The sequence below is a fragment of the Ciconia boyciana genome, chromosome 2, assembly GCF_034638445.1.
Source record: "Ciconia boyciana chromosome 2, ASM3463844v1, whole genome shotgun sequence".
Classification (NCBI taxonomy): domain Eukaryota; kingdom Metazoa; phylum Chordata; class Aves; order Ciconiiformes; family Ciconiidae; genus Ciconia; species Ciconia boyciana.
The window spans coordinates 99482782-99506641 of record NC_132935.1 but is presented as its reverse complement, the minus strand read 5'-3'; the positions used below and the strand labels follow the sequence as shown (position 1 = coordinate 99506641).

At 40.2% G+C, this 23860-nt stretch overlaps 1 protein-coding gene across 7 annotated transcripts in view; it reads left to right on the top strand.

Annotated features, from left to right (window-relative positions):
• JARID2 (jumonji and AT-rich interaction domain containing 2) overlaps positions 1–23860 on the top strand; it is a 226744-nt gene that overhangs the window by 172389 nt on the left and 30495 nt on the right. For all 7 annotated transcript variants that reach the window (XM_072853326.1, XM_072853332.1, XM_072853331.1 and 4 more), the window contains 3 exons: positions 3847–4023; positions 14733–14962; positions 22707–23724. In XM_072853326.1, the coding sequence (XP_072709427.1) occupies positions 3847–4023; positions 14733–14962; positions 22707–23724 (1425 nt within the window). The remainder of the gene's footprint in view (positions 1–3846; positions 4024–14732; positions 14963–22706; positions 23725–23860) is intronic.

Sequence of the window (23860 nt, the reverse complement as noted above, 5' to 3'; positions counted from 1 at the left end):
TTTGGTGTAAACCACCAGTGCAGGTCAACCGCTCACACTTACACACATTAGGTGTTGCCTGATCAACATAATTGTCATTCTTTTAGCTTGAGTAAAATCACAGAGTACTTACAGGCTTGTCTTTCCTTCAGTTTGCTCATAAAGAGAATTTGCAGTATCTTGAGCTTGAGCAGCCTGTTTCAGTATTTTAAACTAGTGTTTTCTCAGGCTTTTGGACATGTTTAGCTACATAGACTTAAAGTGAAAGTGGTTTTAACCAGCTCAATCCATAGGTGTGAACAAATTCTTAGTATTTGAGGCTATTCCAGAACTGAAATCTTATTATAAAAGATGATAATAAAAATAGTTCTAATATAAAAAGTAAGCAAGAAAACTCAAAGCTTTTAGATTTCTTTCAGTGTTTTCCATCCATAACAATGCTTAAATAGAACAAAAATGCACAAGTCCAGCCTTGTTTTTCTTTCTTTCTGTTTTGCAACTCAACTTTAATAAATATGTAGGAAAAGCTGGGGAGGAGGAGGAGGGGAGGAAGCGATCCAGACTGAACACCAGCTTTTCTCTGAGGTCTCATATTGCAGAGCACTTAGATCAGTAAAGTGAGGGCTAGCAGGACTCTCCTGTGTTATTGGATGTTGCTAGTCTAATTTCTCTGGAAATGTACTTCGCAAACAGTCCCAGCTGTCCCAGGAATGCGGTTTAACCATTGTTGTTCATAGTTCTCGATTAAAAAATGTCATTCTGACTGAAGATTTATGCACTGAGATTACAACGATTGAATACCAGGAGTTAGGTGAAGTTTGTATCTGCTCTTGCACTTGGGTTAGACCCTCCCTCCTTCCTAAGCAGAATGACACAGTACTATATTTTATTCTGTGCTCTAAAAAAAAAAAAAAAAGATTGCTATTGTAATAACGACATTTGCGTCGCAGATAGTTTTTTTTCTGGTTGCTGTTGAAAGCAGCTGACAAAAAAGCTCAGGGATGTGGAACTCTAGGGAAGATGAGGCATACAGAATAGATGCTATATCTGGTCTCCTATTTTAGTGTCTCAGAAAGATAAACTTTCTGGCTGTTTCTCTAATTATAATAGAGGGATTTCAGTCTGTGTTTGAATCTAATTTTGAGGATTCTTAACAGTAAGTTTCTTTTACTGCCATCATTTGTCAATGCATTAATGCACTGATGGTGCCAGACTTCGGATCCTGATTAGAGCTGATGCACAGTACAGACTTGCAGAGCTAATAACTTCTGAATCCGTACCACAGACTTGGGTACCTAGAGGGAAGAAAAAAGACAATTTCTTTTTCAGGCAGCACTGTCCTAGAGTAACTGTTTTGGAGTCTTCTAGGTAGTTGCTGTTGAGACTTAAAGCTCCCCTCCAAGCAGAAGAATTAATGTGCCTCTCAGCACCTCTTACCTACTATGGTTGATTGCTTAGAGTGTGCCAGAAAGTTCTGGGCTTGCATAAAAAATGCGAAGGTTTTGGTTTCTGTAAGTTGCTACAGCTACCATGCTTTGAAATATGTCAGCAATCTTAATTTGATCATTAGTCTATATAAATATTAAAGTTGTGGCATGCAAAAGGCTTTCCCCCTAGGATAACCATATCTGTCCATACATTTATGAGTAGGTTGGATGGATTAATACATACATTTTCAGGGGAGAGGAATTGTCAAGCCCTAGGTGCTGCTGCAGTGTTTCCCCTAGCTGTCCCAGGGCTACCACCGATGCACAGCATGGGGTTCCCGAGGGGAGTTTCTCTTTGTTTCTCCCTAAGGCAGCCGCAGTCCCAAAAGGGGCTGTTATAGAGACCAAGGGCAAAGGTCTTTACAGGTGGGGGCTAAGCCCCACACAGTCGCTCACTTGCTCCCCCTGCAGTGGGATGGGGGAGAGAATTGGAAGGGTAAAAGTGCAAAACCTCATGGGTTGAGGTTAAACCTCATGGGTTGAGATAAAGACAGTTTAATAGGTAATGCAAAAGCTGCAAGCACAAGCAAAGCAAAACAAGGAATTTATTCACTATTTCCCACGGCAGGCAGGTGTTCAGCCATCTCCAGGAAGGCACGGCTCCATCACACGTAACTGTTACTTGGGAAGACAAACGCCATCGCTCCGAACTGTGCCCTCCCCTCCCCCCCCCCGCTTTTTCCCCCCCTTTGGTCAGTTGGGGTCAGCTGTCCTGGCTGTGTCCCTTCCCAACTTCTTGTGCACCCCCAGCCTACTCGCTGGCGGGGCAGCATGAGAAACAGGAAAAAAAAAATGCCTTGACTCTGTGTAAGCACTGCTCAGCAATAGCTAAAACATCCCTGTGTTATCAACACTGTTTTGGTCACAAATCCAAAACATAGCACCATACAAACTGCCATGAAGAAAATTAACTCCATCCCAGACAAAACACTTAGGAAAGGATAGTTCATTGCAGAAACAGCCTATCCCAGTGTTTGTGTCATATTTAGGTATCCATTCATTAAAATGTAATTTTTGTAGTTTACAGTGTTTTGTACAAACCTGGTGGGAGTAGAAAATACACAACCCAAAAATAAGCTTCAGTTAGTTGTTGGCAATGGCAACACCAACAGCTCAAAACCAAACAAAACACAGAATTGCTGTTCTGAAGAGCTTGAAGCCAGAAGCGTTTCCTAAGAAAGCATCAGCCAAATAGCCACTACCTTGTGTTGTAGGTCTGTAGCCTAGCTCTCTTTGTCCTTTGTTTTATTTAGCTACAGGGAAATAGTTGAAGCAATGAGTCCCCATTCTCCACTTCTGTTGACTTTCTATTTTCTCCCTTTCTTCACCAAAAAAATCTTTTTGTGAATAAGTAGGAGGCTCCTAGGGCACCTGTCTGTAGGGGATAGACAGGGGATAGACGGAAGACTCATTTCAAAGTAGAAACTAATATTGGGCATAAGGGAAAGTGGCCATTAGTTGTCAGCAGTATTTGTACATTTAAAAATAGTTATTATATTGCTATAGTCATGTCATGTGTCCTGATGCAGTGCAGGGAAACCTATACACTGTTGCATGACATATGTAAAAGAAATTTTGTGCAAGAGTTACATTTAAATTACAACTCTGTATTGTTGTTAAGCTTGTGGATCCTCACTTCTCTCTCACTGACTTGCATGTTGTATCTTACCCTTGCACAAACAAGGCAGGTTAGGGGAGCATCATGGGAAGTAAGCAAGAGATGAGAAGCAACATCCTCAAGAGGAGCACATGGGAAAACAGGACACCTTTACTCTTTTCTCTCCTTTGCAGGGGCCTGCTAGGCAAATTTAAGCATCTCAATGTCTCAGTTTTTCTCTTTGTTTAAAACTGAACCAGAATACTGCAAAGCATTGTGTACAATACTGTAGAGGTCTGCAAAGCATTGTGAAGTTTAAATACTAATATTTTATTGTAATAATAACCTAAAAATATTACCGGGGTGCAGATTGGTTTGTAAATGCTCTTTTTTCTTCTGTTTGGAAAAGCTGTAAGCTTCTAGGTTGTGTGTTAAGACTTCAGTAAGGCACTTAAGCACGCATTTGAAATTAAGCATGTGCATTAGTCCTTTTCTGAATACACAAAGCTATTAATTAGGGCTGTAGCAAGACTCTTTGATTGTCTAAAGTATGAATAGAATGTGCTTGGGGGGGGGAACCCTGCTTTTCAAGCACATACGTATCCTATTGGTAAAAATTAATAAATAAAAAATCTCTACTTAGTCATGTACTAGTGTGACCTTCCATCTCAGAGTCCCCCTCTTCCCTTGCTATTCATAATAGTAAAGTAGGTTATGATCAATATGGTTAGTGCAGTAAGTGAATGTAATGATGCTAATGAGCTGTTTCTTGATAATGATCAGGTTCTCCAGCCCTGCCCAGCAACATGGTATATTTTGGAAGCTCTCAGGATGACGAGGATGAAGAAGAGGAGGAGGAGGAGACAGAGGACACAAAAACAGCCACAAACAATGCTTCATCATCATGCCAGTCAACCCCCAGGAAAGGAAAAACGCATAAACATGTACCAAATGGGCAAGGTAGGTCGTAAGTAGTGCTGTTCTCCTGCACTGCCTAGTAAAGGAATTTATGAGCTGAATATGCTTAATCCTTGTCTATCCTTCTGGATCTGAGTGAAAAAGGATACAGGCCATAATGGGAAAATGGAATGAGATGTAGTGTTAGCATCTTCTGCTTTAACCTGTTTCTCCTGACAATCTGAACTCTGTCTGTGGCAGAACTATAACTGCAAGGCTGGAATTATATATATATATATACACACACATGCACACACGCACACACACACAGAGGAATTATACACACGCCTACATACACACATGTATAGACACACACAGTCACTCTCTCTCTGTCTTTTTTGAGACTGATGTTTAATCTAGAATGATTTTAATTTATCAAAGTTAAATATAAGCATTCACAAGTGTTATCAAAACGTGTGACAGGGGCAATGCTTAATTTCTCACATGCAATATTGATAGCACAATTGCAGTAGGTTAAGATACTGCATTCATGTTGTTGATTGAAAGATTTTATGGAAGAAGCTTTTTCAAGTCAGTTGTTTCTTTGCAAATCAACAAAAGCTGCATTCATTACACAGTATTTCTATCACAATGTTCTTGTGCTGTGTCTTGATAAATGGATCCGTGTATGTTGCAACATCACCTAGTGTAAAATGGAAGACCTAAAAGCCACACTGAAAATTTTCTGAGCCTGCTGTAATACTCCACTGCCAAAGTCCTGGGTGATGTGGTTCTCTCTCCAGCAAGAGCTCTTGTATCATAACAACTCTGTGCCCTCTCTGCCTGACATAATTTCAAAATGGAGCCTGTGCTGTCTGTTCCTTTCCTCGGTATTACTTTACCATGAAAATCTTTCCTTCTGGCAACTGCCCATTCAGCTCTCCTCCTCTTAGTAGGAGGACTGAGAGGAAGGTCTCTCTACAGCATGTTTATTGAGTGATGGTTGTGACCTGTGCCTGCTTTTTTTTTTTGTCCTTTCGTGCTACTCTTGCTCTGAAGAAGAGATTAGTAGATCTCAATTACTTCACTGTGCTGGTCTTCATCTCTGCTTTTCAAAAGGGAGTTTTCTATAAGGGACACCCTTGTTATACCAAAACTATTTTTCATGACTACGTCTGAATCTGTTCTTTATTGCACACCCAAGCTCAAAAACTCTTTTTGTGAACCATTTGTGGAGAAGTGCAAGGGGACATTATGCCTAATGGCATTTCAACTGTCAGCTGTGAGCAGGAGCTTTAATGCTGTAAAAGCCATGGATCAAAACTTGGCACTTTGGATGGATTTCTGAGTAACCCCCCCCCAAAATAACAGGCACAAAACTCTACATATGGAAAATGAGATTGCACGTCACAGAACTGCTGCCTTGGAGTTTTAAATGTGATGTATCATTACAAAAGGAGCCGATCGTGTTCCTTGAGAATGTCCCAGATGGCAGCCACTTTGAAATTAGCTCAAAACCAGAGACACCTGAAATCTTAATTGGGGGTAAGTAAAGGCAAACTTAATGAGCCATCTAATGGCTTCATAATCTTTATCAATATAGATCAGAGTGAGCATAGATGAAACTGCTGTTTTAATAGATCTGCAAAAGACCTTTATAAAATACATAGGAGACAATGTGAGATGTTTTGACAAAGGTAATGAAACAGGAATTCCCAGAGAAGGCAGCTGCTTCTTCTTCATCATTGTAATTTCTTTTTTTCTTCTTCTTCTTCTTTTTTTTTAATTAAAATTTTCTTACCCAGGGGTATTCCCATTTTTCAGTGTCTGTTATTTTGGTTGACAGCCAATAGTATTTTGTTTCCTGTGAATAAAGTAGGTTCTGGTTCATGTGTGTCTCTTAAATGAGACCACACACAAAGGCAGACCAGGGACGGGTGCAGCAAATGAACTTAATCTAGCGTGAGAGTCTATTTTTAATGAATTAAAGTCTTTTGTTTTTAATATACAATGTGTAGTCAAGCACTTTGGACCTGAAAATGCTAAGCATTTGCTATGACATACAACAACAAAGGTTCAGAGCTTGATTAATGTCATTAGACAGTGTCAAATGATTGCTTTCTACTAAATGGGGGCCAGAACAACTTTCCTGGGCGAAGTCAGTTGTCAGTATCCTCTTATGAAGCCAATATGGGGCGTCATTAGGGTCGCACACCAAACTATTTGTTATAACCTAGTCTGTTGAGCCACCTTTTGGACAGCTAACTCGATCAAAAACACTGAAGTATGAGTAAGAAGCATGTACAACACGTGGCATAGCTTGCTGCATGAATTGAAGTAATTAGCTTAACTGACCTGTCACCTTCCAACCTTACTGCTTACATAGATACATTTAAAGCATCAGATTGTTACCTGTGCCTTTTCATCCTCCTTTCCTAGTACTTCTGATGTGCTGCACACGTATCCAACTGTTAAAGAGCAAAGTAAAATGTTTGGCAGGAGAAGTGTTTATCCCCCACATTCATGGGAATGTGGAAAAGGGATATGTGCAAGTCTTTCCTTTGTACATTATCTTAGTGCAGGCACTGATAGTCTTGTGGTTAAACTGTTTTCTAAGATATTGCTGTGGTTGCCACAAGGGAAAATGGTAGAGCCGTGCTCTTAAAAATTGGTTTCATGTCATTGCCAAACTTCAGCTGATTAGGCTGGGTCTGACATATGTTAAGATAGGTTAGCAGCAGATAAAGGCTTGGATGTCATTGGTGGTGCTTTGTGCCTTGCTTAGAAGCTAGTATTAGTTCTGGGTAGGTATCTCACACGTCGTGTGGGATGTTCTGCATGTAACTCTTCCCATTACAGTCTTTTTCAGCATGCTTAAACTTACAATGAACAGTTCTCACTAAGAGAATATACTGCCTAAAGACTTTCAGTTTTTGTTTGCAAGAGAACTATTCTCTTTTAATGTAGAGTAAAATGTGTGAATGGTTCTTGTTTATAGATTAAGGTATGACCTCACAGTACATGTCAGATTAATTCAGGTCAGAGGAGACGCCAGGAGGTCATCTAGTCTTGCCTCTTCTGCAAAATACCATTGATAACTTTTCTGACAAATTCAGCAATAAAATTGGCAGAGGTTTGTGCTTTTAATTATATATGTGTTTTGAGGAGGGGGAGATTTTATAAACTTTCTAAAACTTGATGTGGAATTTTGGTCCTAATCAGAATGATTTTAATTGAGTTAGGATTTATTGCGGGGTTAAAATGGTGAAAGGCCAGAAACTAATCAACTGAATCACTTGGTCTCCATATAGCTACTGGCTTCAAAAGGATATTTTCTCAGATAAGAAACCATATGAACATTTAGTTGGAATAGAGAAATTCCTCTTGCTGTTTCAGTCAAGGTTTCATCTTTTCAAAGCATGTAGTTCCCTTTTAACTTCAGACCTTCTAAGTAAGTTTGTGGTGAATTTCAAAATTAACATATGGAAAATTAGGCATGATATGGTGCTGCATATTGCAGCAGATAGAGCAGAGGTTTGGATGAATGTGTTGTAATTGCAGCCCTGTTACTGACCCTTTTAAGTGTGGGTGTAGGAACCCTGTAATTCTCAGTGTTTAGATCCAGAATGCCCAGCCATGGGACGCCTGCGTGCTGCTCAGATGGATATGCTTATTTTCCAGCTTGCATTTTGTACACATCTCAAATGACCGTCAGTCTGTCTGAGACTGTTACATGGCTTTGAATGCAAGGAATTCAGTGGAAGAAGCAGGCAGGAACACTGGCTTAAACAATATGTTTTTTCTTCAGTGTAGCTTCCAGGTATGGGGAGAAACTTCTCAACCACAGGCTGTATGACAGGACATCTTGCCAACACAGAGGAGGAGATGGAGAGACATTGACCTATTAGGAAATTGACCTTATGCAAAGGGAGGAGGGTGTCAGTCATCAGCTGCTGCAGGCTGACGTGCAGGGAAAGCAGGTTCTCTGCAAGCGAGCTGTACTCCACTTCCCTCAGGGACAGGGAGGTACCGAGTCTAAATTACATCTCCCTGCTGCTCGGAGGAAATTCCAAGTTGTAGGTAAGAGGGTAGGCTTAGGTCTCTGTTTCTTTAAAACTAATTCTTTGAATTCCTCACAACTAAATAAATCCTACTTTGATTTCATTCTGTGGCACAATGGAAGGTTTTCTCTGCAGGCTCCTGAAGGAAAATGTTTGCAGCTGCCAAGTGTTTTGTTAGGCAGGCTGGGATCAGGAGCTGGAAGATGCAGTTAGGGAGTTGTTGGGTTATCAGTCCCATCACAAGAGCAAAAGGGGATAGGCATTACTCTACTTGAAAGGGCTTGTGGACTGGAAAAGGGCCTCAGGAGGAGCAGCATACACAGATAACAGTTGCGTAGACAACTTTGAAATTGCATGCAGCAGGGTACAATTCCTCTAATAATGGTTGGCTAATTTCCTCAAGAAGGATGATTGCAGGATTAGGTATTTCACACACCAGCACAGCAGTTCAAAGGGGGAGAGAAGTATACAGCTGGGCCAGCATACCTGGGAATGTCTGTTTGTCTTCGGATGCCTGAGACGGACAATTAAGTTCTAATTTACATTTAGGAAAACAGAGTTAGCCATCATTATTTGTAACTAGAGTTCTTCATGAAGGAGAGTCTTGTTTCCTTAGCTGGAAAGTGTGTCCGAAACCAGCTCAAGTGTGTCCAAAAACCTACTGGGTCAGAAACGGTTACTGGTCCATGCTGTGTTTTGTTAACGTGGTCAGATAAAAACTGCTCTGCATGCCGTTAGCCTGAAATGAGCAGGGGAGAAAATTGTATAGATGCCTTTTTTCTTGGGGCTCAAATTTCAAAACAGATCTGGCAGTAGTGCATAGTAAGCAGGCATCGCTAGAAATACTATACTCTCCTTTAGTGCTGTCTTCCTCACTTACCAGAAATACAGAAGAATGTTTTGCTTCTCAATTTGCAATGGATAATTTAGCAGAGTAATTTCCTTACATGTGTAGTAACAAAGATAATGCAGGAAAAGATTGTAGATATTTTTTTTCTTATTTCAGGATATAGTTCAATGCAGTGTTTGTACATCTTGGGTTTAAATGGCATATCTTTTACATAGATTACTGTTTGAGAGTGTTGTGAGAAAATTCTAATTTGTGATTGCAATTCTTCATTTGGTTTTGGTTTTAACTAAATTTGATATTTGTGGGGGGGTACATGAGATGGAGTCTTAGGTTCATGCATCTTTTTCAGTGAAATTAATCCTGGAGAGGTAAACATTTAGAAGAAAAATATTTTCTGCATCCAGCTAAAATGCAGAATGAGAAAATTTCAGGCAGAGTGCTACAATAGTAAATGGGTAGGCAATTATTTTGATGATTTACAGCCTTTTGTTGAAATACCATGGAACCAGTAATTGTTGCAATAAACATTTTTGCACATTTAATTTTTCTGCAAAAATATGTAACATGAAAATTACCCGTTTTGCAGTAATTTACATATTTAAATATGCAAATCAGACACAACACATTCAGGGATTTGCGGATTTTCAGTAGCTAGATGTATGACCTGTGGAGAAGAATAGGGGAGCTGGAAGTTGCTCAAAAAATTGAATTGTTATCCTGGTGAGAGACTTGTGATAACAGATAGACACTTCTTGTATGGACTTGCTGTTTAGTGAGTGACCCTTTTGATGTTGTTTGTGTCGTAATGGTTAGGTGCGAGTAATGAATTTGTGCTAAGACAAGACACTTGGTATTGAATTTTTGCAAACGGTGGCGTGGTGCCTCATACCAATAACGCTCCTCTCAGTGGCCCAATATATTCCTGTGCGCGTAGGGTTTTGAGCTGTGTTATTGATAGTGTCAAAAAGAAATTCAGTGTTATCTGCCACAGTTCTCCTGTTTGACTTCTGTTAGCATGCAGCTATGGAAATTTTGTTGCAGAGTTGTCCACTGACGAATGGCATAGCATTGGGTTAGGGCTGGAGAAATGCAGAAACAGAGGTACTGCACGTTTTCATACATTGTTGTGGTGTCCTTTTCTCCTGACATACACCTTTGCCGCTGACCCTGAGTAGGTAGATCATGTTGAGGGGCTCCAGAAGACAGCTTCTATCTCTGGAAACAGTTTATAGAAGTCTGAACATACCCAACACTTAAGGAAAACAATTGGCAGTATTAAAATACTCTGGTTTATGGAAGTAGATCATTGTTTTAGTTCCTCTGGGAGGGGAAGAGAATTATTGCCTGGGTCCTTTAAGGCAGTTTGAGAGCCACATAAATGTTTTCACAGTGACTTAAAACTGAATTAAAGCCAGAGCAAGAATGTTTTTGTACAGTAACGGATACTTAATGCCAGAAAGTTGATTAATATTACATCTCTTCCCAAACATGATCTATGTAACAACATGAGGTTTGCATTGGAATAGCTGTCTCGGGTTCACAACATTGGCAAGGCTCCCTTTTCTCCTTCTAAAAACAAAACTTCTCCCTTTCACTCTTATCTTCCCTCTTTGTTTTGGATAGTTTTATGAATACGCAATCACTTGCTTTATGCAGCACAAGCTCTGCAACATGCGGCATATGTATACATGTATGGTCCATGCCTTTATCTTCCAGACGCTGGCATAAAGCAAGAGAGTTCATACATCAGTACTCTGCTGCCCCTGCAACAGGCTCCCCCGTTATCTCAAGTATAAAGCATACCTGGTGCAGGAATAATCTCCAGGAGGGCTTGGGAGAGAAAGCTTTTCCCATGGAGACAGCAGTTGGCTGAACCCAGTCCAGTGACTCTGCTGCTTACCCAGTGAAAGCCTGATCATTGTACATATTATAAATTGGCTTCTGAATGGCTGGCTGGATGCATCTTATAAAATACTTGTGTGCAAATTAATTCATAGGAATACTTTAGAAAATTGCTGAAAACACAGCAAATGTTTATAGCTCACTACAGTGTCAATTCCTGTAGTAAATGCTTAGTTAATCTGTAGCAATTGAGCACATCCGTGGCTTTACTTGAGCAAAAATTTTTTTAGCCATTCTAGCTGCACCTAGTACATGCACAATTTGCACAGTTTGCATTGGTTTGCGTAGGGATTCTTTATCACAGTTTCGAATGAGATACCCCAAAGTCCCTGTATGGGATCCTGGGTGAATATTGGTGCCCAGGGTCCAGCTCCCCTGATGCAGAGAGCGCTGTGATGCATCCATGGGGATCGCGCCTGCCATAAGGTTTTGCTCTGCTGCCATAAATTATATCAGTGGTTTAAAAACCCCCAGTGCTTGCGAGTTTTGAATGTAGTGGTTCAGTTTCTTTGCATTTGATCATCACTGCTAACCAAAAGACCCACAAGTATTTCGCTCTGGGACTCTTATTGTTTCAGCTTAATAATAATAGTAATTGCTTTGGAGGGCGCATCATTTTGAGAATGAGCATTCAGATAGATATGGATAAAAGGATAGCCATTTGTTCTATTTGAAGTGTCTGTGAGCTAATAACTTACTTGCACTTTTAATTATTTGTTAGTAGTGCTCTCACCTTTAACTAAAAGCTGTTCTGGAAATACAGAGCTGGTTAAGGTAGCATAAAATAATCATAATTCAAGACTACAAAAGATATCTGCTTTAATAATGTGAGTTTCATCACTTGTGTGGGTTGGGATGTTTTTCTGTCTTTCTGTTTTTTAATGAAATTATTGCTTCAAGGGTGAAACCTTTATTGATTAGTCTTTCACAAGTAAAAAAAAACAACAAACTAGGAGCAGAACATTGGATATTGCGTGTATCAGAGTTATCTCTAGGACTGGAAATTGTAGCTGGGACATACCTATACCTGGGCTTAGTAAAGCATAAGGTACACCTTTTCTGCTTTTCTGAATGCCTCAGAAATATTGAGGAGCTGGCAGACATGAAGGAGAATGCAATTTGCTGCATAAGAAGACACAAAAGAATTAGTAATCATTTTATTGTTAAATCAGATTTGGTCTCATTAATAATGCAGAGTCTTGGGTTTTGGGGGGGGTTATTGCTTTTCTTTCCTTTGGGAAGTGGGTGTTTCTGTCTTATTATCAGTTATTCTTCAACAATGAGATTTCTTGGGGGGCTTTTTGGTCTTTCCTGGCAATTTCATCTTTTCACTGAACCTGTCTTACTAGCTATTAGGGCCAGAGTTTAATCCTGTGTTGTATTCTCTAAGTCTAAATAACTTACTTCTACATTTTTACTCATATGGGAGCAACATCATAGTCCAGGGGATTTTCTTTTTCCCCTTAAATGCTTGGCTTGTGATAGTGTTTTGTAATTAATCAAGTTAACGTTTTGATACTTGTTCACATAATATGTTCATGAATTTTGCAGAACTTATTGTTGCAGAAGGCTTTTATACCTAGCTGGATATAACAATATTGGTTGGTGTTGGAAGAAACAAACATTAATTTTTATAGAAACTGATACCATCTACTGTTTAACTAGAGACAGCTTGACTAGGACTATTTTGCATCTACATCTCTCCCTTTTTATTGTGTTTTCAGGCTTTAAGCTTTTTAAGCTTTTCCTGTGAGACTGAACATTTTTTCTCTCCCATTTCTCTCTTCCCCCTTTCAAGAATCTTACAAATTAAGACAAAAGATAATTACTCAGAGGGTAAAACTGGCAGTGTTCCCACGACACTTAAAATTAATGAGCTGTTGCATATAAAATATACCTTGTCTCATGTTCGCTGAGGTTTTTTTGGTGAACCATAAAAGTGCACAATTTGGCTTTTTGGCCATGTTTTTTGTTTTAGTAATTTTTGGTTTATAAAGTGGCAACTGAATACAGAAAACTAATCTCTCTGACTTAACGTTTCCGTATGAGCAGATCATATACAGTTTGTTCCCTCTGAAGGAAAGTATCACTCGCAGTGATGAAATACATATTAACGAAGCTGCCATCGGTTGTTTGTGCCATGTCTTATTAAAAATAAATAGTCGTGCTTCATGCGTCTGTAGCACCTTCCATCTGATGTGAGAACTCCTTACAAAGGAGGATAAATGTATTGTCGTGAACTCCCCAAGAGGGGTTGGCAATTATTATCAGCTCCATCACTGGAAATGAGACACGGAGGTTACACGACTTTCACTGAAATCACTGAGAAATCCTTGGTTGGCTGGGGCAGCGCCAGTTGCTCCTGAGCTCAGGAGTGATGGAGCCACAGGGGAATTTGTGGTGACTTCGCTGCTGACGGCTTTTCTCTCGTTCTTACTCAATTTATGCAAGAGGGAAGGAAGAGAGGAGGAGGAGCAATTGCAATTTTTTATTTTTTACATAATCTGCTTCAACACTTATGACTAACTGAATATGATAAGTGACCTGAATAACAAATTTGTCAATAGCTTGCTGGAGTTTTGGATTTTGGAGATGCGGTGGGAAGGTCGGTAGCTAGTTGGGAAGGTTTGGAGGTAGGTGTCTACTCAAAAGCAGCTTAGATGCCCCTCTTCTGTCCAGCAGGATTGTTGGTTGTTTATTATTATTATTACTGTTACTGCTACTGCTACCGTAATACTACAGGACATCTATAGAGACAGCTAAGCTTCACAATTTAGGTAAAAAGGTATGTATGGTAGGTAGATCATGTTTAGTGAGAAGAGAAGGCTTTCATTTCACAAGAAAACAATAACTTAATTCATTTGGTTAATATTCCCAAACAGATGGTGTGTGTAATAAATATGATTTTTAGATACTTGTGCTATTAAGTATTTATGAATTTTCTTATTTACATCCTTTCCTAAACCCTGCCAAAAAAGGCAGGGGGGAAAACCAAGAGTAGATGAGTAGAGAAGGCAGGAGGGCACTTGCCCTTGTGGGTGTTGGATCACAAGCCTCAGAGACCTCTGTCAAGTGCTTCACTGAAGAGGGAGCAGCACTGACATAAATTCACCATGTTTTTGATTAACAAACAAACAAAAAGAGAAATGTGACGTGTGTTGGGTTTTTTTGTTTTGTTTTAACCTCAGCTTTTCATGTTCCCCAACAACAAAAGAGCAGTGACTATTCTTAAATAAATTCAACAGAGAGACAGGAACAAAACTTGCTGAGATAGACTCATATACGTTTGCATAATATTTATTGTACAAAAAATATTATTTCTGTTCTGTGCTTTCTTATCCCTTCACTTCAGCAGAAGCTAGGGCGCTCAGCATAGGTCCCAGCATTACTTTATATGACATGTTCCAGAACGGTTTTAGTATTTTCCCTTCTTTGCAGAAGGGAAAATTCTATTTGCAGCTTGTCTGCTATAGGCAAACTGCTGTGAGTTTGGTTCAGCAGTTTGGATATTGATGAAAACAAAACATGCTTTTTCATGGAATGTTTCCTTTCTTTTACATTAATGTAAAAATAAATCCTTTTTCTGTTTAGGTTATGTTTAGAATTCCCTTGCTGCAACAGCAAAAAGTTAATTAAAACTGTCATAAATAAAAATCAAACTGATAAGTCTAAATTTAGGTCAATCAAAACAGTAATATACCTTGTATGTTTTAATTTAGATATTGAAGATAATGTGTGTTAATAAGCAAAGGAAATACTTTAGTAAATCTGTTCATATAAAGAAATATGCAAAATAGTGCTTCTATTTCTGTATTAATTTTACTTTAGATATAAGAAGACGCTCACTACATATCCAACAGTGACAGCAGAGAAAGCTGGGTTGTTTTGAATGAAGAGTTTGGTGTGGTATGGTTTTTTTTCTTTTTTTTCCTTAATAGTCTGATTTTCTCTCTTCTCAGTTTTCAATGGGTCCAGCAAATCATCAAAGGAGAAAGAACCTGCTCAGAAACACAAAAGCAAAGAGGCCACACCAGGGAAGGAGAGGAACAGTGAACATAAGGCTGAGAGCCGAAAAGACCAGGCTGCTGCTAATCACCATCCTACTACAAACACTGGCTCCTCTACGAAAGGGCTCACTGCTAACAACCACCACACTCTTCATAGATCGGCTCAGGACTTAAGGAAACAGGTAATGAATTGTACTCTACTGTGGACACACGGGAAACGCAGACTTTTAAGGTGCTAGCTGCATTTTCCACTGCCTGAGACACAAGGAACATGGCAGTCCTTAAAAGCGTGTGCTGGAGACAGCAGGGAGTTAATTTTCAGTGAAAGAGAGAGAAAGAGAGAAAGAAGGAAAAAAGAAAAGTGATACATACATAGGAAGTCAGTATGATAAAGCATGCTTTACAGCCCTGTCTTTATATTATCCAGTGTATACATATGAAAGAGTAAAGTTCACATTGCTATTTGTTAAACCTTTCTGACTAGCACTCTTGTTGGCGCCTCTGCTGACAGTGCCAAGGCTGGCAGCACGTGGAAAAATGGACTCCTTTTGTGTACAGCTGGTCTGCTTGGGTTATCTTAGAGGCTTACTGGTGTTGCAGAGAAGCTGACGTTACACTCAGTGTCTTGTATTGCATGTGGGCAACACAGACCTTGGAGTTTGGGGAAAAATGTTTTGCTCAATGCATAAAGAAGGTGCTCCAGGATATTGCCTCCTTCACAGTGGACGTACCAGGTGGGGAGAAATTCAGACTTCCATGTTACTTTATTGAAAACTAGCAAAAAAATCCAGCAAGAGGTTTGTCTCAGCCTGACTTGGATTTGGGTGTGGAAGTTTAGTAGACCAATTGTTCGGTGCTTGTGACTGGTGTTTGGGCAGGATGCGTCTCCATCTATTTTTGATGGTTGGATCAAAGGACTCCTGAAATAGCAACTGTCAAATAAATTTTTATAAAAGACTTTCAAAATCCCCGGTCAGTGTCCTTATTCAGTCTGGGGCTGGGTTAGCAGGGTACCTGTGCTAGGGCAATGCAGTACAGAAAACTTGCTGCACTTATGCCTTCCCCCCCCGCCCCCTTCTTTCAGTGGTTAATTCTCAACAGGCCAATTAGAGACGGTCTTTATTTGCTGGCATCTAAGGGTTTTCTTCTAAGCAGGGGACTGGACTTCAGTGGAGCTGGAATTGCCATCTTGTAGGGCCGTCAAGGCCTTAAATGGCACCTCTCAGTCATAGGCTTGGAAATTAAAAATGGTGAAAAGTAAAACAGTGGTGCTCCTGCCAAGGAAATCTTCCATGGCCTGCGCTTCAGTGATGTTTAGCTTCTCCTGAAATGCCTCCACTGGATTTGTATTACCTTCTAAATCAAATCTGAGATCCTGAAGGCTATCTACAGTATGTTTCTCTGTACCTCTGTAAGACTTCCATTCTTTATTCCCCCATGTCAGTTTTTGCTTATCTAGTCATCGGCTTGAATGCCTGCCTTCTCTTGCATCCTTTCGGCTTTCTTTTTTGTGACTACCAGCATCTTATGGTCCTTGCTGTAACATGCTCTGCCATAAACTCTTCATGTTGAACAAGCTTTCCAAAACGTAAGGAAGCACTTCATACTTAATTATTTTAACTCACTCAAACACTTGTGTGAAATGCTTTAAAGTTGTATCATGAAAGTATGAAGGGTTAAAAATTCTTGTGAAAGTCAACTGCCATCACTTGTGAAGGTAGTTCTGAGACTGGAAAAGACAGGTGTAGAAGAATTTTGTCCACAATCCAAGTGAGTTTTGCTTCATAGAGTATTAGATGTTTTCAATTGTGCTACACAAAATGGAGAGAAATTCTAAAGTGATGCAGTACAACCAACAGTCACACCACACAGACACCTCACAGAGTGTTGTCCTCAAGCTTCAGAAAATAAGGGGGCTGTAAGTTGAGATGATGATCTTTTCTTTTTTTTTCTTTTTTAAAAAAACGTTAGGCATTTAAATTTTCTTCTGCAACCCACAGTAACATAAGTACTTTCTTACCAATTTTAATGAAAATGTGGCTGTAACTAATTAAAGGTGGATTATGCATTTTGCATGACAGAAAGACTTAGCTTTGTGCAAAACCTTAGACTTACCAGTTATGTGACATGCCTAAATTTTCTGCTCTTGTCCTGAGTCTTTGTTGACATTTTCAGTATTTTCCAAAAGGAGAGTTGTTTTCCCAGGGTGCCAGCCACATGTTGTTCCTCCTTCCAGTTATGTTTTTGCTCCTTGTTCACGTGCATTTACATGGTTTATTTATGTATGTGTTTTTGGTTCGTTCAGTCTTACAGCAAATAAAGGCAGAACACTAGAAATTACCCGAGATTTTCTTTTTTCCTCTCATTCTTTCTTTCCTTTTCTGGGGTGCACTTGCACTTGTCACGTGTTCCCTGTCTCTCTCTCTTCCTCCCTTGCTACCTTCCCAAATCCCCTACTTCAAAGGGGTGGTGGGCAAAGGAAATGTAGTTCAATGGGGCCCTCTCTCGGTCTAATATGGTAATTTAGCTCTGCAAAACTCGTACCAACACAGAAGTATTTTTATGAATGAATTTGAGATCAGTTGCATAACTTGAGTTTGTTTGGGACCAAACCTGTTGTTGGTATTGCTGATGTTGCTGTTATTACTGTGGTTGTTATCTAACAAGTTGTTTGTTGGCTTTATTTTTTTTGTGTGTGTATGTGTGTATCTGTCTGGAGGATGGATCCTAGGTGCTATGCAGAGGTGTGTATGTAAACCAGTTCAAATCCAACAAACAAATTGCTGCAAGACTATGTGCTGGTCCCATTTGCTTTTTAAAAGGCAACAAAATTTAAAGTCTATCGTACCGTCTTTTACTGCAAGGCAAGTGTTCAGTAAAGTGGAGAAAAGAGTGGTCTGGAGACAAATATATGTCAGCAAAACTGAGAAGATAGCTGAAAAGCAAAGATAAGATTATTCATATCCCTAGTTTCACCTTTAGCTCAAAAGACTTTGAGTCATGTAAGGCTAATGTCAATCACTTTGTTACTATTTGAATTAAATTGACTTCTTTCTTATGCGCTCAGTGTAAGCACTGCCTCGGGATGGAGCTGTGGCATAGACCCCCATTTGGTGAACCTGCGCACCTGGCAGTGTGGCCAATTTTTTAGGCTGACTCTGTGTGTGTATGTTTGGTTTGGGGGGAGACATATCAACAGTAGAAAGGTAAGAAAATGCCTACCACAATTTCTTGTTTCTTTTGGTTCCAATCATCTGATGGGTCCTCAGAGACAAGTACAGACCAGGAACATATAGGTGATGACTGACCAGCCAGAATTTCACATTTGTTGATGTGAAATCCTGAATCCACCTGTTGCTTTCATGGTGGGCTATGACCACGTTGTTTGTTCCACTTGTTTCCAGCTGGAAGATGTTTGTTGCAGCCTATTCCTGTTTGAAGCGTGGTCTGTTCTGGTCTATATAGTACCGCTGTATCTTAAACATTATGCTGTCCTCTCTGAAAAACACTCAAGGATACCTGTGGGCATTTGGGGAGGGAAGAGGGAGAAGCGTGTGAAAACCATCATGTTGTGTCAGCTTTAGAAAGATGATGTCCTGAGGAGGTTTTCAGCAGTGTTTCTTTCTTGTGGGGTCTCCTTAGTTAGCAATCAGAAATAAATAAGTGAATTCCTTATAGTAGTCTCAAAGCCAAGTGTTCTCTACTTCAGGATCTGTTTGTCATTGGAAATAACTTCATGAAGTTTGAATAAAAACTCAAAATAGTGTGCTTATAATCTAGGATTGCAGGTTAGATAGCCGAAGCTTATGTACCTGTTCAGTTCAAGATTTGGCCCTGAGAGATCTAAGCTTTCATTGTGTGGAGGTTTTCTAACAACTCTAAACAGTTGTGATAAGTTGCTGTTTTCTTAATTAATTCAGTTTTCCAGAGTTTTGTATCTTGGCAGTTTTAATTCTGGCCTAAAGCTGATGGTGTGTTTTCCTTTGAAGAGGAGGAGCTATGAGGATCTTGCCTTTCTCCGTGAGCACTTTCTCCATGACTGTGTTTTGTCCTCAGGCCCTGTGTCACCACCCCTTGCTGAAGGAGTGCCCTGGATGGCCCTTTAGACTTCTGGTCACAACTTCTTCAAAAAAAATTAAAGGAAGGCTGGAGTGATAAGGTACCTTCATACAGCCTGACTGCTCACTCTGAGGTGTTGTCTTGACTGTACCTGACAGCACAGTAATATAGCTATAGCCTCCTTGAAACCTGGAAAACCTCCCGTAGAGGAGACTCCACAACAGCCATTGACAGCTTCTTCCAGCGTTTTCCTTTTCTACTAATGAGAAGGTTTTCCTAGTTGTGCGTCAGATCATCATTGTAGACAATTAAAGGGTTTTTTTCTCCCGCTTTTCCCAGTGAGCATGGAAACAGCATTTACTATCTCTTTTCAGAGCAGCTCGTTATGCATTGGAAGACTGTTACAGAGTTGTCCTGTAGTCACCTCTTTCAGACTAAATAAGCCCAGTTCCTCTGGCTTTTCAGTAAAGATCATATTTTCCAAATACCTGAGTGCTTTGTGCTCTTTTAGGCTTGCTCCACTGTCTACATTTTTCTTGCAGTGTGGGCCCGATGCTGGGTCCAACCCTGCATAGGAAAGCCTGTGCTCCCATCCCTTGCTTTTGGCGTCCTTAATAATAGGTCTCAGAAACTGATTCGCATGCTTTGTACTACCGTCGCATTTTGCAGCTCACTGTGGTCCCCAAATGTTATTCCTCCCCTACATGTATTTGATTTGTCCTTCCTAAGAATAGCACTTCCTCTTATTGTAGAAATTTTCTGAAATAAGTTCTTCAAGATTACCTTTGATTTTGACCTTGTCTCCAGAGTGCTTACAGCCCCTTCCAGGTGTGTGTCACTGGCAAATTTTACGATAATACAAGTTACTGATGGAAGTACGTGGTAGAACCAAGGCCAAGACAAGTCCCTGCAGAAAGTCACCTGAAATGCCGTGCCAGGATGGCAGTGAACTGTGACAACGATAACTTCTCTTGAGCATGACTTTATTTAATCCCTTGTGAAGCCACTTTAGAGTAATTATGTCTAGGATATGTCTCAGGAGCTTGTTCGATAGAATGTCATGTGGGACAGTGACTGGAGCCCTACTGAAGAGGAGGTGCTTCTTTACCTGCTCAGCCAGTTGTCTGTCAGAAGATGACTAAATTAGCTTGATGTGCTATTTTGGCAAAACTATGGGTGGGAGTCTTTTGTTTTGTTTTTACTATTTTTTTTTTTGTTTTTAACATTATCTTATTACCGTTTGTGTGTTTACAAATTAACTGTTTGATGATTTGTTCCAGAATGATTTTAGGGTTTGAAGTTAGGTAGGCTCTGCCTACCCTCAACTTATTTCCAGGAACCATGCCCTAAGTCATCTAGGTACACTTTAGCTTGCTGGGGTTGCCTTCCTAGCTCTTTTGCTGAAATTGGTTATGTTATATATCTGGTAAGTATTCAGTCAGTGGTACTTCTGGTGAAGGCTAATGCAAAAGAAGCACAAACACTTGAGCCAAACCGTTGCATTTGTTTTCCTTCCTTGTGTGGTGGTTGGTCTCTGCTGTTCTTTTTTGTCATTGTATTTTTAAGGTATTTATAAAATCTTTTCTGTTTCATTTATGTCCCTTGCTAACCGAAGTTTCCTCAGCTCCTTGGCCTTTCTGATTTTACCCATGCATGCTTTTGCTGTTCCTATATAGTTGCACTTAGTCACATAATTGTGTTTTCACTTTTTACTGTGATTTCTTCTCTAATTTTCCAGTCATTAGAGAACTTTGTGAACAGGCATAATGGCCTGAGCTTTGTGCCCTTCCTCTGAGTGGGAATTGCTTTGGTTTGGTTTTTTTGCAGGTGTTTTTTTGTTTTGGTTTGGGTTTTTTGTTGGTTTTTTTGTGGGTTTTTTTGTTGTTGTTGGGTGGGTTTGTTTTGTTTTGTTTTTTAAAGTCTGTCCTTTCTCTACTGTTGTCACATCTTAGAATTGAAAACTCATTTCATGATCAGTGTCACCCAGATTACCTTCCCCTCCCAGTTCTCAATCAATTCTTCTCTATTAGTCTAGATGAAATCTGTAATCGATGTTCCTGGCTATTTATAAAGCCAGAGATGTTCAACTCTTGTTCTGACTGTTGCAGGCAGGAGGCAATGTCTCAACAGCTCTCTACCCATGTCTGCTTTGTGGCGTGAAAAAGGGCTATAAAAGTCAAACCCAGGCCTCCATTTCAAATTCAGAGTACTGCCTAAATTTCAAGGGAAATGGCTAAATGCATTTCTGTTAGCAAGTGTTTGCTTTCCAGGTGATCTCATGTCTTTGGAAAGCTCAAGGTAAAAACTCATGTCATCAGTTAACTGGATTTTCCTTAAGTGTTTCTACCTTGGAAGCATGGGAAGGACAAGAATATGGATAGGTTTTAAAAGGGCCTTACTCCTGCTCAAGCTTCTGGAGCACAGAGGAAAAAAGGCACACAGTAAATGCATGTATACACATATGTGTGTGTGTGTGTATGCAGAATCCCCAGGTTCCAGGTCCTCGTCTGCAAGTCACTTAATACAAGACCACAGCATGATCTTTTCAGTCTCTATCTGATCCCTATTTTATAACATTTTATCCCTACTTTATAAGTGACTACTATTCTTGCATTTATTTGAGAGAAGCTGCCATGCTTACTAATTTGGCAAGTGTTTTGAAATCCCACAGGGAAGTATTGTAACTTTGCAGGAATGGTGTTATTCACCTGAGCGCTGATAATGGGTGATTGTATTGTATGCTTTCAACTTGGAGCACTTTTACCAATGTTCCTGATTTTTTGATGTGTTTTTCTGCACTCACAGTAGTTTAAGGAGGTGGGGAGACAATGTTTAAACTTGTTTAAAGGCTGAAATTTGTTTGAGGTTTAAAATTGAATTTCATTTTCTTAGTAGCAGGGCTTAGCTTTGGCAGTGCTGAGCCATCACAATTCCCTTCGAAGCTGAGGGTTTCTTTTGGTGCTTAACACGTCTTATAGTTAAAATATAAGTATTAATTTCATAGCTGGGTTTAAATGTCTAACAGAAAACAGTGGAGTCCAGCAATTCTAAGTTGCAATTCATCTTAGTGATGAATATGATGTAATAACATGTGTCAGCAAAACTGCCCAGATATCAAACTTCAAAAAAAAATGCATTGAACTACTGTATACATTTTTATTTCAAATAATGACTTCAGCAACAAGATGCCTCCCAAGATTTAATATGTATGACAGACTGGATCCTTCACGGCCGTCCTGATCTGTTGGGTGCATAATATGTTCAATATCTCTTTTTATATATATGTATGTATAGACAGGAGGTTGGTTTGAATCTCAGTGTGTGTTTTTTGCAAAACATGCCCATTCCAGTTAGACTAGACAGTATACACTGGCTAGTTTGTCTGCTAAGTAGCAGCAAACTGTGTGTGCACTTAAGGGAAATTGGGTGGGAGAGAGATAGTGTCTGAGGGCCAGAAAAGGAGATAATAAAAGTATTAGTTTGTAAATCAGACTACCTGTGTTTTGTGATACCGTAACAGTTTTTCTGGTTGACAAGGAAGGGAGTAGTGCAGGCAAGGGACCTCACCCTTCTTAACGCCAGAGGCTTCGTACCCTGCAAAAGCAAGATTGGCTTTCTGGGGACTTTTTGGTTTGTTTTTTAAAAAAATACTTCTATTTTATTTGTTTATTATAAATGCCCAGTCCCTCCTCTTGCCTGGGTGAAAACTGTTTTATGTAGATTGTACGAAGGGGCCAGGAGTCAGGACTGCAGAATATGGTTGTCCAGCAACTGGGATGCTGTGGCCGAGTGGTAACATTATTAATTTACTTTTCTGTTTTCTATTTCCTTCCTTCTGCTCCCCCTGCAACACTCCTGGCATTGCAGGTTTCTAAAGTCAACGGGATCACTCGAATGTCATCTCCGAGTGCAAATGCAGCCAGTGCCAAAAAGATGAGAGAAGTCAGACCTTCACCGTCCAAAACTGTGAAGTACACTGCAACAGTGACAAAGGGAACTGTCACATACACCAAAGCCAAGAAAGAACTGGTCAAGGAAACCAAACTAAATCACCACAAACCCAGTTCACCTGTCAACCACACAATCTCAGGGAAAATAGAAAGTAGCAATGCAAAAACCCGCAAACAGGTGCTATCCCTTGGAGCATCCAAGTCTAACAATACCGCTGTTAATGGTGTAAAAGTCAATGGCAAGTTGAACCAAAAGACATGCACTAAGGAGGTGGGGAGACAATTAAGGGAGGGGCTGCGCAATTCGAAGAGGAGGCTGGAAGAGACGAATCACATAGATAAAATACAGTCGCCCACCAAGAGAATGAAAGGGGCAGTCAACTTGGCAGAAGCTGCCAGCAAAAAGGCAGCCATAGAAAAGCCTTTGCTGAATGGACACCTTAAAAAGGAAGTGCCAGAGAAGAGTTTGGAAAGAAATAGGCCGAAAAGAGCCACTGCTGGAAAGAGTATGCCAGGGAAACAAGCACATGGCAAAACTGAAAATGCCTCCTGTGAAAATCGTTCTACCTCTCAAGCGGAGTCCTTGCACAAGCCACAAGACTCAATGGGAAAGCACGAAAAGGGCAGTAGTAAGTCTGGGTGGGGGATGCTGGGGGAGATTCCTATCCTTAGGCCCTCCACCAAGGAATTTCATGACCCACTGATATACATTGAGTCAGTCCGAGCTCAGGTAGAGAAGTATGGGATGTGCAGGGTGATTCCTCCTCCAGACTGGAGACCTGAGTGCAAGCTAAATGATGAAATGCGGTTTGTGACACAGATTCAGCACATACACAAGCTAGGCAGGCGCTGGGGACCCAACGTGCAGCGGCTGGCCTGTATCAAGAAGCACCTCAAATCTCAGGGCATTACCATGGACGAACTCCCACTCATAGGTAAGGGCTGTGGTTTCATTGGCCTTTTGCTGCTGCTTGTTAGTGTCCGTATACAACTTTATGCTCTGTTTGCCTTTATGCTTAACCGAACCCCTGTTCAATTAACACTGCAGAGCTCTTGATCTCTCTCCTTATC